Source organism: Pelophylax lessonae (genome assembly GCF_965119305.1).
Source record: "Pelophylax lessonae genome assembly, chromosome: 2".
NCBI classification, from domain to species: Eukaryota; Metazoa; Chordata; class Amphibia; order Anura; family Ranidae; genus Pelophylax; species Pelophylax lessonae.
Genome location: NC_138769.1, coordinates 652,788,846 through 652,800,593, shown reverse-complemented (window position 1 = coordinate 652,800,593; position 11,748 = coordinate 652,788,846). Strand labels below are relative to the sequence as shown.

Below are 11,748 nucleotides of genomic sequence, written 5' to 3'. Positions count from 1 at the left end.
ATTAGTTAGCTGTAAAAGATGGTATTGGACAATGAGAATTATTTTCTCTGCGCTGTTGCAGTTTTTGCCTCGGAATGGGACTTAGGGTTTAATCATTACTATTACAATGAGGTCTATTCCACCTCTCTGCATATAGATTGGTGAGTTCCACATATGGTCCACAGAACGCATCTTGTTCTGCACATAGACATGTGCAAATCATTTCGGTCTGAATGTAAATTCAAGCACATTTTTGCTTATTCAGAGATTCGGATGTCCGAATCTCATGACGAAATAGTAACACATTTAGTTAAAATTCGTTAATTTATTCATTTTCTAACGAATTTCAAATTTTCGAAATTATTCAAATTCAGATCAGTAGAAAAATGATCAACCAATTAGAATTCTGTGTGAAGAATAGCTGGTTAAGGAGCGAGGTGGGAAGTCGGTCGCCACATCCTTAACAACCAATGACTCATCAGCTGTTAGCGGGCTTCCTCACTGACAGCTGAAATGTAAACAAAAGAATGCCAGCAATAGAAAATTAAAAAAATAAAAAATAAGACATGCCACCCCCCCCCCCCAAACCCATACCAGGCCCTTCAGGGCTGGTATGGATTCTAAGGGGAACCCCACGCCACAATTTAGGCTAGCAAGAGGGGGAGGAGCGAGCACCCCCCTTCTGAACTATACCAGACCACATGCCCTCAACATGGGGGGCTCCTTTGAAGCACCCCAAAGCACCTTGTCCACACATTGATGGGGACAAGTGCCTCTCCTTCACAACCCTGGCTGGTGGCTGTGGGGTCTGTGGACGGGGGGCTTATCTGAATCTGGAAGCCCCCTTTATCAAGGGGGCCCCCAGATTCTGGCCTCCCTCGTGTGAATGAGTATGGGATACATAGTACCCCTACTCATTCACCATAAAAGTGTAAAAATTGAATAAGGGCACAACATGAGTTTTCGACAATTCCTTTATTAGGAAAAAACAAAAAAATGTCCCCCGGGGGCTGAGCCTCCCTGCCCCAAAGCACCGTCCAGTCCCCCCCCCCCCCATTGAGGGCATGTGGTTCGCTCGTCCCCCCCCTTTCCTGGCCTGTCGGGCTCGGATAAGGGTCTGGGATGGAAATGGATTTTGGAGGGAAGCAATGCTGTTTGTTTTCTGAATTTTCTATTGCCGGCCCTTTGTTTACATTTCAGCTGTCAGTTGGGAAGCCAGGTAAAAGCTGATAACTCATTAGTTGTTAAGGACGCGTCGGCCGGCTTCCCAGCCCGCTCTTTAACAACCAGCTAGAATCGTATCTAAAATTTGGAATTCGTTAGAAAATTAATAAATTAAATGAAACTAAGCTAAATTAATTTTGAAACAAATCAACAAAACAAAATTAGTAACATAACAAATCTATCTGAAACTAAAAAATTTTTCCCTTCTGCACATGTCTACTAAGAATATATATATATCACAAAAATATATCCAGGTTTAGACGCCGAGAGTTTTCAGTGGTGTATACACCACTGTAACAATACCCATTCACTCTGTGCTCCTCCCAGTGTTGAGTCATTAAAAATCATTAATGAGATTACCATGTAATGGAGATGCTCCAGCATGCTGACAAACACAGCAGCGATAGAAGTAATTCAATGGGGCACTTTACAGAGGTTGTTTTTTCACTGAGGGGTAAATTACTAAACACAATATTAACACAAAATATAGTATGTTGTACATGAGTTATAAAAAATAGACATGTATAAAAATGTTACATAGTCAAAGAATAGTTTCGTATTGAACCAATCACTGCTGAAAAGAGGACAAGTAGCCTACATCTTTACAGCAATGATAATATATACATATAAACACTAGTATAAAAGTAATATTACAGTATAAAATATGGCACATGGTGTGTTTTCAGACTTTTCAGTTCATGTCACAGTGAAGATCAGATATATGAAATGTGCCTGAGGATCAGACATCGTATCATGACTCAAAGTTCAATTCCACTGCAAAGTTTTCACTGTAGATTTTTCCAGACTTCTCTTTGTGGGGATTATCCAGCTCATTTTTTGATAAATAAAGTCTAAAATAAATGTTAATACAAAAATAGTATTATTATTATTATGGTGTACATTGGAAAACAACGTAGAAAGCTGAATTTTCAAAACTTTAAAAAACTTCAAGTATGTTACACATACTTGTGCACATTCAAGGCCAATCTGCACCCCAATTTCCTGTGCAAAGCCATACTCTAAGGCTCCATTCACACCTGAGTGTATAGTTTTCAGGTGTTTTATTTTGGGTGTTTTTCAGGTGTTTTAGCGGGCATTTTTTCAGACATATTGGTGTTTGGACATCTAACAAAAACCTTTATTACGCTTTTAATCTGCCAACTAAGAAGCTCATGTACTTTTTTGAGCTTCAGGTATTTTGCTTCAGATGACAAAACGCTCAGATGTGAACAGGGGCCATTGAAATGAATGGGATTTTGCTTGTTGGGCATTTTGAGACTTCAGAGATGAGCGTTTTACGAGATGAAAAACGCTCAGGTGTGAACAGGGCCTTACATAGGTAATATCTGGTATGTGCTGCCATGACTATGAGCAGTTTTGAATTTCTGGGTGATCATGGACTCTACTTAACTATACATGCTCACTGGTCTAGTCATAGTGGGAAACAGAACACCTGTCTCAGTTCTTAGTGTAGCCATTACTGCAAGTACAGGGGCAGTTATGCACAAATCACCAGAAAATCAAAACTACTCCTGGCCACAGAAGAACAAAACACCTACATCTTTATTATAAGTATGACCATGTGGGGGGGGGGGGGGGATATTTGCTCAAACGAGTGGCCAGGAGGAGGACACACAGTGATTACTGCTAGCATCTTTAGCCGCTGGCAATAAACACATGTAAAAACAGCCATGCTGGTTGTACCCAAATAATAGATCAATCAACTTGAGTATAATCAGACTTCTCATACATGGTTTGAATCTCGTCCGGTCCCTACTGAGCCGGCTGAGATTGGAACCAATGCTTCAACACTATTAGTTAGTTTCAGAGGTTGCTGCTACCTCCTACATCCTTACATTCCTAGCGGTCCATCACAATGGCCAACTGGAATGTTCAGGAAGGGGTTGGAAGAGTGGGGTCAAGCTTCAGCTTTACTGGAAAGTTGCAAAAGTTGAGTCACTGATCCAGAATAAGTATGCTAATCAGGAAAGTCAGAGAAAAGTTCTTACAGAAAACTTGTTCTGGACCAGCGAGTTAAGAGGTCTTAAACCAAGAGAGTCAGCAGTGCTGGACTCCATTTTACTCACATGACTGGCTTCTGTCAAGCTCTTGGATAATTACTGAAACATGTTTTAGTGGGGGTCAAGAGTATTCACTGTCTGGTGCTCTTTGGGTCTTGTGTTCCCCAAATCACCAGATGATCTAAACACAGCAACCTTCACAATACCAACTTAAAGAGAAGCCCCAGCCCCCCTCCCCAAAAAATGAAAAGTCAGCAGGTTCAAATACTGTAACTTCTGACTTTTAATATAAGGGTACTTACCTGTCCAGGGATCCAGAGATGTCCTCACTCAAGCCGATTCTTCAATCCGCTTCAGGTTCAGGTGCCGGAATCTCAAGTAAGGGAAACAGGCAGTGAAGTCCAGCAGCTTCACAGCCAGCTTCCTACTGCGCATGCGTGAGCTGTGTGGCACATTGTGAATGGTCCGGTAGTCTTCTGGGACTTCTGAAGTGTCTCAGAAGACTGTGGGGGAAGGAGGCGGGGGCGAACTTCTGGCTCAGATCAACGTGACGCATCTGACCGGAAGTGGGAGCAAACAAGAGGAACTCCCCCTTTTGAGTGAAGTTCTGCTTTAGGACTTACCTATTATTTTCTACGAATGAAGTATTAAACCAGAAATAGAATGGACAGTCATCGTAGCCCTTGGGTAGACCCTGAGCAAAAAAAGATGACAGATAACCTGTAGCATATTGTATTAAAATAGGCCTACCGAAATACAGAACTAAAGTTGCAGGCTAAGTGTATTCAGGTTATTAGGTTATTATAGCATGAACATGTTCTAACAGAGTGACTTTAAATTGCTCAATCATTTATTGTATAGTATCATTACAATATGGGAAAGCAGTAAGTGAGGCAATAGCTTTTATATACTCCCTTTAGTCACAAATCTTTAAAATATTAAAATCAAGATAAAGCTAAAAACAAAAGTTTCTTGCAGTTTGCATGACAACTCAATTTCAGCTTTTTTTTTTTTGACAGTTAAAAAATGGTAGGAAAGATAAGAAAAATTAAAAAGTTAAAAAGATAATTTTCTCTACAGTTTTTATAAAAAGACCCCGATGAGGAAACTGCACTTTATAAGTGGAGTTTATATTACATTTTTAGGAAAACGTGTATAATGAATATTTTAGATCATTATTGAGGTACTGCTCATACATTATATGAAATATCAGTTATGTAATATAAGTAGGAAAGAGGATAAGCAGTGATTTGCCTGCCCACTATAAGCTGATGAAAGTTGTTTTAATGATTGGCTGGTATTGGTTTTTGCACATCAGTGTTCTCAGCACCATACTACTTTATAAAGCCCCTCCTGGTCTATATTGGTTTATATACTGTATATAGATAGAGAGCTTAGTAGAGTGTAGGAAGTTTATGCCAACATCCCAAAATGCAAATAAGACAATATGCACGTGTGTGCAAAGGAGACACCCCTCAGGGTCTTTCAAGACAGAAATAAGGGAATGAGGTTAAAGGGAAAATGCCAATTTATTAGTATAAAGTATAAAAAAGGACATCAGTCCATTAAAACACCACATATAGCAAACAAAATGTGTGCAAAACATAAACTCTTGCAAACATGTACAAAATATACTCTATACATCAAGATACACCACAAAAGAGAGCTGCCTGTGACTTCTTGGTCAGCTGTGGAAGAGATCATGGATGCGTTCCGACATGTTTCTGAAGATTTCCTTCTTCAAGGGAATTATTGTGAATAGAAAGCTAGTTAACAAGTAATCAGGTAATGTACATTAATTCTATCAGATGGGACTGATGTAGGCCACCGTCCAAGGACAGCAATGCATAGACCTCCTGCGTGTCCACAAGGACCCCAAGGGCCAAAAAGCACCAAGATGAGAGAGGGTAATAATCTGTTCACACAAAGCTGCTGTTAACCATGAGCAGTGGTAGAATCCCAAATGGTCTATATTGGTTTATGCTCTAATCCATAGGGATGCCACCAGCACTACCTCTTCTCCCCTATTGGACACATTGTCGTCACCCTATAAACAGCTTTTTAGTGCCTCCATTTTTTACTTTGCTTCTAGATGGTAAGTGTGTAATAGCAGGTCTCTCCCTTATTGCATCTCTTTGTTATGGTATATTTTTTACTGTAGAAGAACACGATACTTGTCACAGCAAACAGTTTTAAGTTTATTTTCCATATTACAGTGTCTTGTATAATCTACATCCTACAGTGCCATGGAATGTATGAATCAATTATAATATAATCTAAACATTTTTGGTTACTGTTTGTTATCTTTACAGTTAGGTGTTTTTCTGGCGCGTTTTCTCAGGAAGGTGGCCCAATTTTGTTGGTCTATATTTTCTAATTCTTTGGATCTTTTGGATTTATTGTATGATTAAAAAGGCCATCCAAAACGAAGCCTCCATTGTTCCACCACTTCTATAATCTTTTCTTCCTCTTCTGTCTGGGCTGTTCAGGGGTTTTTTTTTCCCATTGGATGCAGCACTATCCATACATGACTCCATAGGTGTTTCCATATGAAGCAATCAAGTTGCGAAACTTATTGAGACCGCTGCACCTCTTTCTGCAGTACTGGCCCTGTGTGTTACACCCTAATATCTATAGTTTCATAATCTATATTTATATGATACTCTGGGCCAGGTGGGATTAGCACTCTATCAGGTAATTCATTTTGCTTTTCATGTGTTTGCACATTATGTTTTATAACCTTTTAATATGTTATAATCACATTTTGTGCTTTTAAATATCTGTTTACCTCCCTTCTTTTTCTGGGGTATGGCTGGCACTGTACAGTCCACATATTTTTATTCTTTGTTCTGTCCTCTGAATTAGAATGTGGTGCCAAATATAGCAAACTGTATTCCTTATTTTTTGCTCCATTATAATACTGTATGTATATACTGTATATGGAGCAGTGATGTAACAATAGCCATAGCAGCACACACAAATGTCTTGGGGCCTGGGGTAGGAGGGGGCCCCATTATAGTGGCTGTTAAAGTGGTAGTAAACTGCAGGTGATTAAGAAAAAATTCCCTGCAAGGCAATGTCATAATGTGCTAGTATGTATCACATACTAACACATTACGGGAAACTTACCTTAGAACAAAGCCCTCTATCGCCTTGCTGTCACCACTGGGAGGGCTAACATCTTCCTCTGGTCTTCCTTCCAGGGTCGCAGTCTACATGAGTGGCTGGGGAAGCGATGATGTCACTACCGCAGCTGTGCGCAGGAGCCCCTGTTTATGGCATGGACACTGAAGGTCCAGCACTATAAGCCGGACCTTCAGAGCACATGCGCCGGTGATGTCACCGGCTGCATACACTCTGAATAGCTCCTAAACTGTGCAAGTTTAGGAGATATTCGCAGCACAAATGGTGTAACAGAGTTACTACTAATTTTAAGGAAAACTAACCTGTTACGTTTCCGGTATAGAAGAGCTTAAATCAGACTCACGTGGATAGTCACAGACATCACCCTCTATGTAGTAATAATCATTTTCTGAGCTGTATCAGTAGTGTAGATTTACAGCCCTCTGAACGTTTGCTGAGTTTTATCCACAGCACTGGTCCCTTGTAGTTTGCTGACTGTGCAAACACCTCCCCTGCCTGCTTCTCCTGGATTTAGGAATTTTTTATGGTAAGATCAATGACACCGTTGTCCCAGTTTACACTACAAGCAGCTACAGAGAAAGTAGCTGGGGTTGGGGAACGATAAACATTTTACTATTGGTTTCCATGAAAATGCAGGAAAAACATAATTCACTTACAGCGCTAGATTCAAATCTCATCTTTACGTCACCAGAGATAACCGGACAACCGTCCAAGCTGATGACTGCGGAATTATTCCCAGGATCGTAAAACAGCTGTAAGAAAAGAAGTTGTTCATGTGCATGTAGTGCAGTGTACAATCTACTCTATAAGTATAAAGAAATATGGTCTTCTAACAGAGTTTAGTTTGTTGTTCACCTTCTACTTTCACAGATTATACCTTACTGTGTAGGCCAAACAGGCCTATGCCTATGGTCTAAGATTACTAGGGACAGTAGCACCTGTTGTCTAAATAGAAGAGCTGTGTGTGTTCTTACTTGGACCTTTATGCCATTTGTACTGTATATTTCTGTCAGATCTGTGGAGTAATCCAGCATGAATCAACTCCTGCACTTTGCCTCTGTGCTGAGGCTTCCTGTAATAAGGACAAATCTGTCAGGGAATTTCTGTGAACCAGGTAGCTCGGGGACTTGCATGCGCATAGTATTGCACATATGCCGGGATCCAGTGGCAGTGCTGGCTGGTCTTCAGCTGTATCCTGTGCTCTGACTGTGTCCTGTATATTATTAATGTTATCGACTCGGCTTGCCTCTGACCTCATCTTGGATTTTGCATATAACTCTGCTCACCAGTTCCTGACCTGACATCTCTGATCCTGCCTATGACTCTGTACCTTGCTGCCTGCCTGTTGCTGACCCTAGTACCCCTCTGACTATACTTCAGTCTCCGATTCAGATCCACGCTATTACTGAGTGCCTTCTCTGGCTGCATCCAGTATCTTCTCCAGCCATACTCGTGTGTTCCTGCCATCAGCTCACTGGGAGATTTGTTGTGCTCTGCCCTCTGAACGCTCAGTGCAATCAGGGTTTCTTTTTAACCTCAGCTAGTTCATCCTGCAATGCTGCTGTTCCTGACCAATTCCTGACCTATTGACATTTCCAAGTCTGCATCACCAATCCAAGGTTCTACAATTAACATCTACCAAACACTTGTGTTTCTCCTGTCTTTTGGCATTATCAGATTCACTTCCAGCAGTTTTTGGGCTGAAGATTGGCTAACCTCATAATTTCAGTCTCCTATCGAGTAAATGATACGGTCACTGCTGCTCTCTTCTTGTGCAGGGTGACTAGTCTTATATTCGTCCCCTCCAGTAGTTGTCTACAGGAAGCCTATAGTGGATGAATCTATTGGATCCCTCCCAAAGCTCTGGTCTCTGAACAAGCAAGATACACTATATTTCCAAAAGTATTGTGGTGCCTACCTTTACACACAAATTAACTTTAATGGCATCCACCCTTTGCAGCTATAACAGCCTCAACTCTTCTGGGAAGTGCATTTGTGAGGTCAGGCACTCACAATCCCCCCTACACCAAATGATTTGGACCAGTGCACAGCACAAAGCAAGGTCCATAAAGACATGGATGATCGAGTTTGCGGTGGAGGAACATGACTGGCCTGCACAGAATCCTGACCTCAACCCAATAGAACACCTTTGGGATAAATTAGAGCAGAGACTGCAAGACAGGCCTTCTTGTCGAACATCAGTACCTGACCTAATAAATGCGCTTCTGGAAGAATGGTCAAAAATTCCAATAGACACACTCCTAAACCTTGGAAGAGTTGAAGCTGTTATAGCTGCAAAGGGTGGGCCAAATGAATATTGAACCCTTTGGACTAAGACTGTGATGCCATTAAAGTTCATGTGCGTGTAAAGGCAAGCATCCCAATATGTTTGGCAATATAGTGTGTATATAAATATATATATATTACATTAGCAGTAGACAATGGGGTAGATTTACTAAAGAAAAATAGACTGTGCACTTTGTAAGTGCAGATGTGCACCTATGCAAGTGCAGTTGATCCAGAGCTTAGTAAATGAAAGAAAACTCTGCTGACTTCCCTCATCCAATCATGTTCAAGTAAAAATGCTGTTTTTTTATTTTATTTTATTTTCATGTGATTGGGTATTCTTTGCAGAGTGAAGCTTTACTTAATTTACAAAGCTGTGGACTTGCTCTTGCAAAGTGTATTTGTCTTCAGTAAATCCACACCTATATTCCAAATAAGTGCTATAGAGTGCTATAAAGAATTACGTGCTCTGAAATACCTACTGTCCAGAATTTTTTTTTTGACTGGATAAAAAAAGAAAAAAAAAACAGTCCATTTGGATAAAGAAGTAAGGGCAGAGAAGTCCCTGGTACCCGCAGTCATCCTGGCAGTTTACAATGTTTAGTTTAAACAATACTGGCATACTGTACCTTACAGTTTTCTTGAGTCTCGCAGACACACTGGAATACCACTTGTTTCTTGATTATTATCTGGACCTTTAAGTCACTTCCATTGCTTTTTCCTACTCCTGTGTATGATGAAATATTCAACAAAAAATGATTATACTGTTGCATTTCTGAAGTTAGAACATCTATGCTGCTCTGTGCAGGAAAACATAACCACTGGAGAGGGGGGTCAGTAATGTAAACCCTAACCGAATGACATTTAGCTTGGCGTTTATGTTTATGGTATCATAAACAACTGCTATTTTTTAAATTTGCTCAGGCTGGGTTTCCCGATGGTAAAAACAATAGATCATGCCTGAGAGGTGTTATGGCCACTATAGGAAAGCACAATGCAAGAGCACAATTGGGAGATAGGAATGGGAGTGTTGTCTTCCTATAACAGGAAGTGCCTGGCTGGATCACCAGATGTTCCTTTAATGAAACCAGCAGATTTTAAAATATGAAAAACTACTTTTGATATTAAATTAGTGTGTTTCTAATAAAAGAGATTGGATTTATTGGGTCTACATATATTGTAAAGTGGCTGAACATAATGTAAGAGGGACACGCTCAACTGGGAGTGCAAGAGGTAAACCATGCATGAGACAGGGACACCCAGAAATAGTCCAGGTAAATGTGCATTGCAAAACAATCAGTGGAGCCCAGAGGAGACATGCAGGGTCTTTTAGACCCTGCATAACCCATTAAAGAGAACCTGTCACCTAAAAATCATCATGATGAAAAAAAAAGTACACACCTCTAATTCATTGATCTCGACTAGCATTCAGCTCCTGTGCCAATTGGCTGCCCTGCTGCTTTCTAAACACAGAAGGTTGGCTGCTCGCCGTGGGCCCATTCAGAGATCACTTTCTCTGATTTTGTTTCACGCTCCACCTTGTTCAATCAGAGAATGCTTTGCATTCACTGAGAAAATACATTCTCTGAATGACACTTGTTGCCAGTGGTTGACCTCCAGCGTTAGGAATGCAGCAGGGCAGCCACTTGGCATGGAACCCAGAAGCTAGTGGAGATCACTGTAGTAGCCGTGCCTACTACAGTGATTTCCAGCTTCTAGAGAGATCCCACGGGTATGGTATATGCAAGCTGGTCCAATGAAATTATTTAAAATATTTATCCCTGAAATTCTTCTTCAGGAATTTGAGAAACCAACAAATTTGTTTCCTCACAACAGACACAAGCCCTGGAGCCCCTCACTATGTATAGGTGAGAAACCTACAGTAGGTAATATGTATATGCCATGCACAATCCTGCCATTAAGTGTCTCACAATAGATAGATGCCTCACCAAGAGAGACATCTGCCAAACCTTGATTAGGCTACATGCAATCAAGACTTTTCTTAATCTACCCGAGTTGGCCACCCTACATGATTAAATTGTTGTACCTAATTCTAAACACAGTAGTCTGCTATTTAGGCTCCATGTACACGGGACATTGTTAAAAGTCCCTTTGAATGCTGGAATTTTTAGGACGTTTGAAACGTCCGTTCGGTCGCGTTTGTACCCGCGTTTAGCGGGCGTTTAGCGGGCGTTTAGCAGCGTTTGCGGGCGTTTGCGGGCGTTTGCGTTTAGAAGCGTTCCTAGAGGTCAAAAAAATTATTCCCCTTTAAAATGGAAAAACGCGAACGCTAAACGCGGGTCATCGCGCTCAGACGCGTTCGGACGCGTTCAGGCGTGTTCGGACGCGTTTGTGCGTTTGTGCGTTTGAAACGCCGGGAAACACACGTTCGAACGCAAATAATTGCGTTCTAAAAACAGTCCCTGAACGCAACTGCCTGCAAATGACTGTAAACGACCCTGTGTACATGGACAGATAAGATAAAATGTAGATGGGTTCAGGGGCTTCTGAAAAAAAGCCCAACTGCTCCTAAACGGCCATTTCCAGCGTCCCGTGTACATGGAGCCTTAGAGTCTCAAAGATATCTCCTCTTTTGGAAAGTTTGTGTGATAATAAACACAAACACTCACAAACACAGTCCTTCACTGATGCACATTGGCTGGGTTGGCTGCCGAAGTTATATTGCATAATTGTCACTAAAGTACTGTATAAAGAAAATACAGCCTCTACTACAGCCAGAGCATGCCTTGAAGATTAGGGCTCCTTTCAAATTGAATATTGCAGATCCCAGTGGTTCCTGCTCCATTTTTTCTCCTTCAGTGGTGGAATTTTTAAAGCCCAACTCAAGCCAAAATATTTTTTTAATAAAGTAGGAAAGGATTCGAACTTATCTCTAGTTTATATTGTCCTCTGTGTCTCCACTGGGGGCATTTCCCTCGCTTTTTTTTCTTGGGACTCCAGGACAGCAAATGAGGGTTATGGGTCACTAAGACAGGAAGGCATAAACAGCAATAAAAACCTCACAGAAGATCTAAACTTTACTCACTCTACTAAATGTATTTTTTATTGCTGCCTCTGTTCCCATTGAAGAGAT

The 11,748-nt window shown here is 41.0% G+C and overlaps 1 protein-coding gene across 3 annotated transcripts in view; it reads right to left on the bottom strand.

The window, feature by feature from the left end:
• Positions 1-1,480: 1,480 nt before the first annotated feature.
• Positions 1,481-11,748, bottom strand: part of LOC309545585 (phosphatidylinositol 3,4,5-trisphosphate 3-phosphatase TPTE2-like) — a 112,648-nt gene continuing 102,380 nt past the window's right edge. For 2 of the 3 annotated variants that reach the window (XM_082244816.1, XM_082244815.1), the window contains exons 16-20: positions 11,542-11,640; positions 9,284-9,381; positions 7,025-7,120; positions 3,848-3,918; positions 1,481-2,054 (exon numbers count right to left, since the gene is read on the bottom strand). In XM_082244816.1, coding sequence (XP_082100942.1) covers positions 1,955-2,054; positions 3,848-3,918; positions 7,025-7,120; positions 9,284-9,381; positions 11,542-11,640 — 464 coding nt within the window. In that variant the 3' untranslated portion in view covers positions 1,481-1,954. The remainder of the gene's footprint in view (positions 2,055-3,847; positions 3,919-7,024; positions 7,121-9,283; positions 9,382-11,541; positions 11,641-11,748) is intronic. The other variant, XM_082244817.1, reaches the window with a different exon arrangement.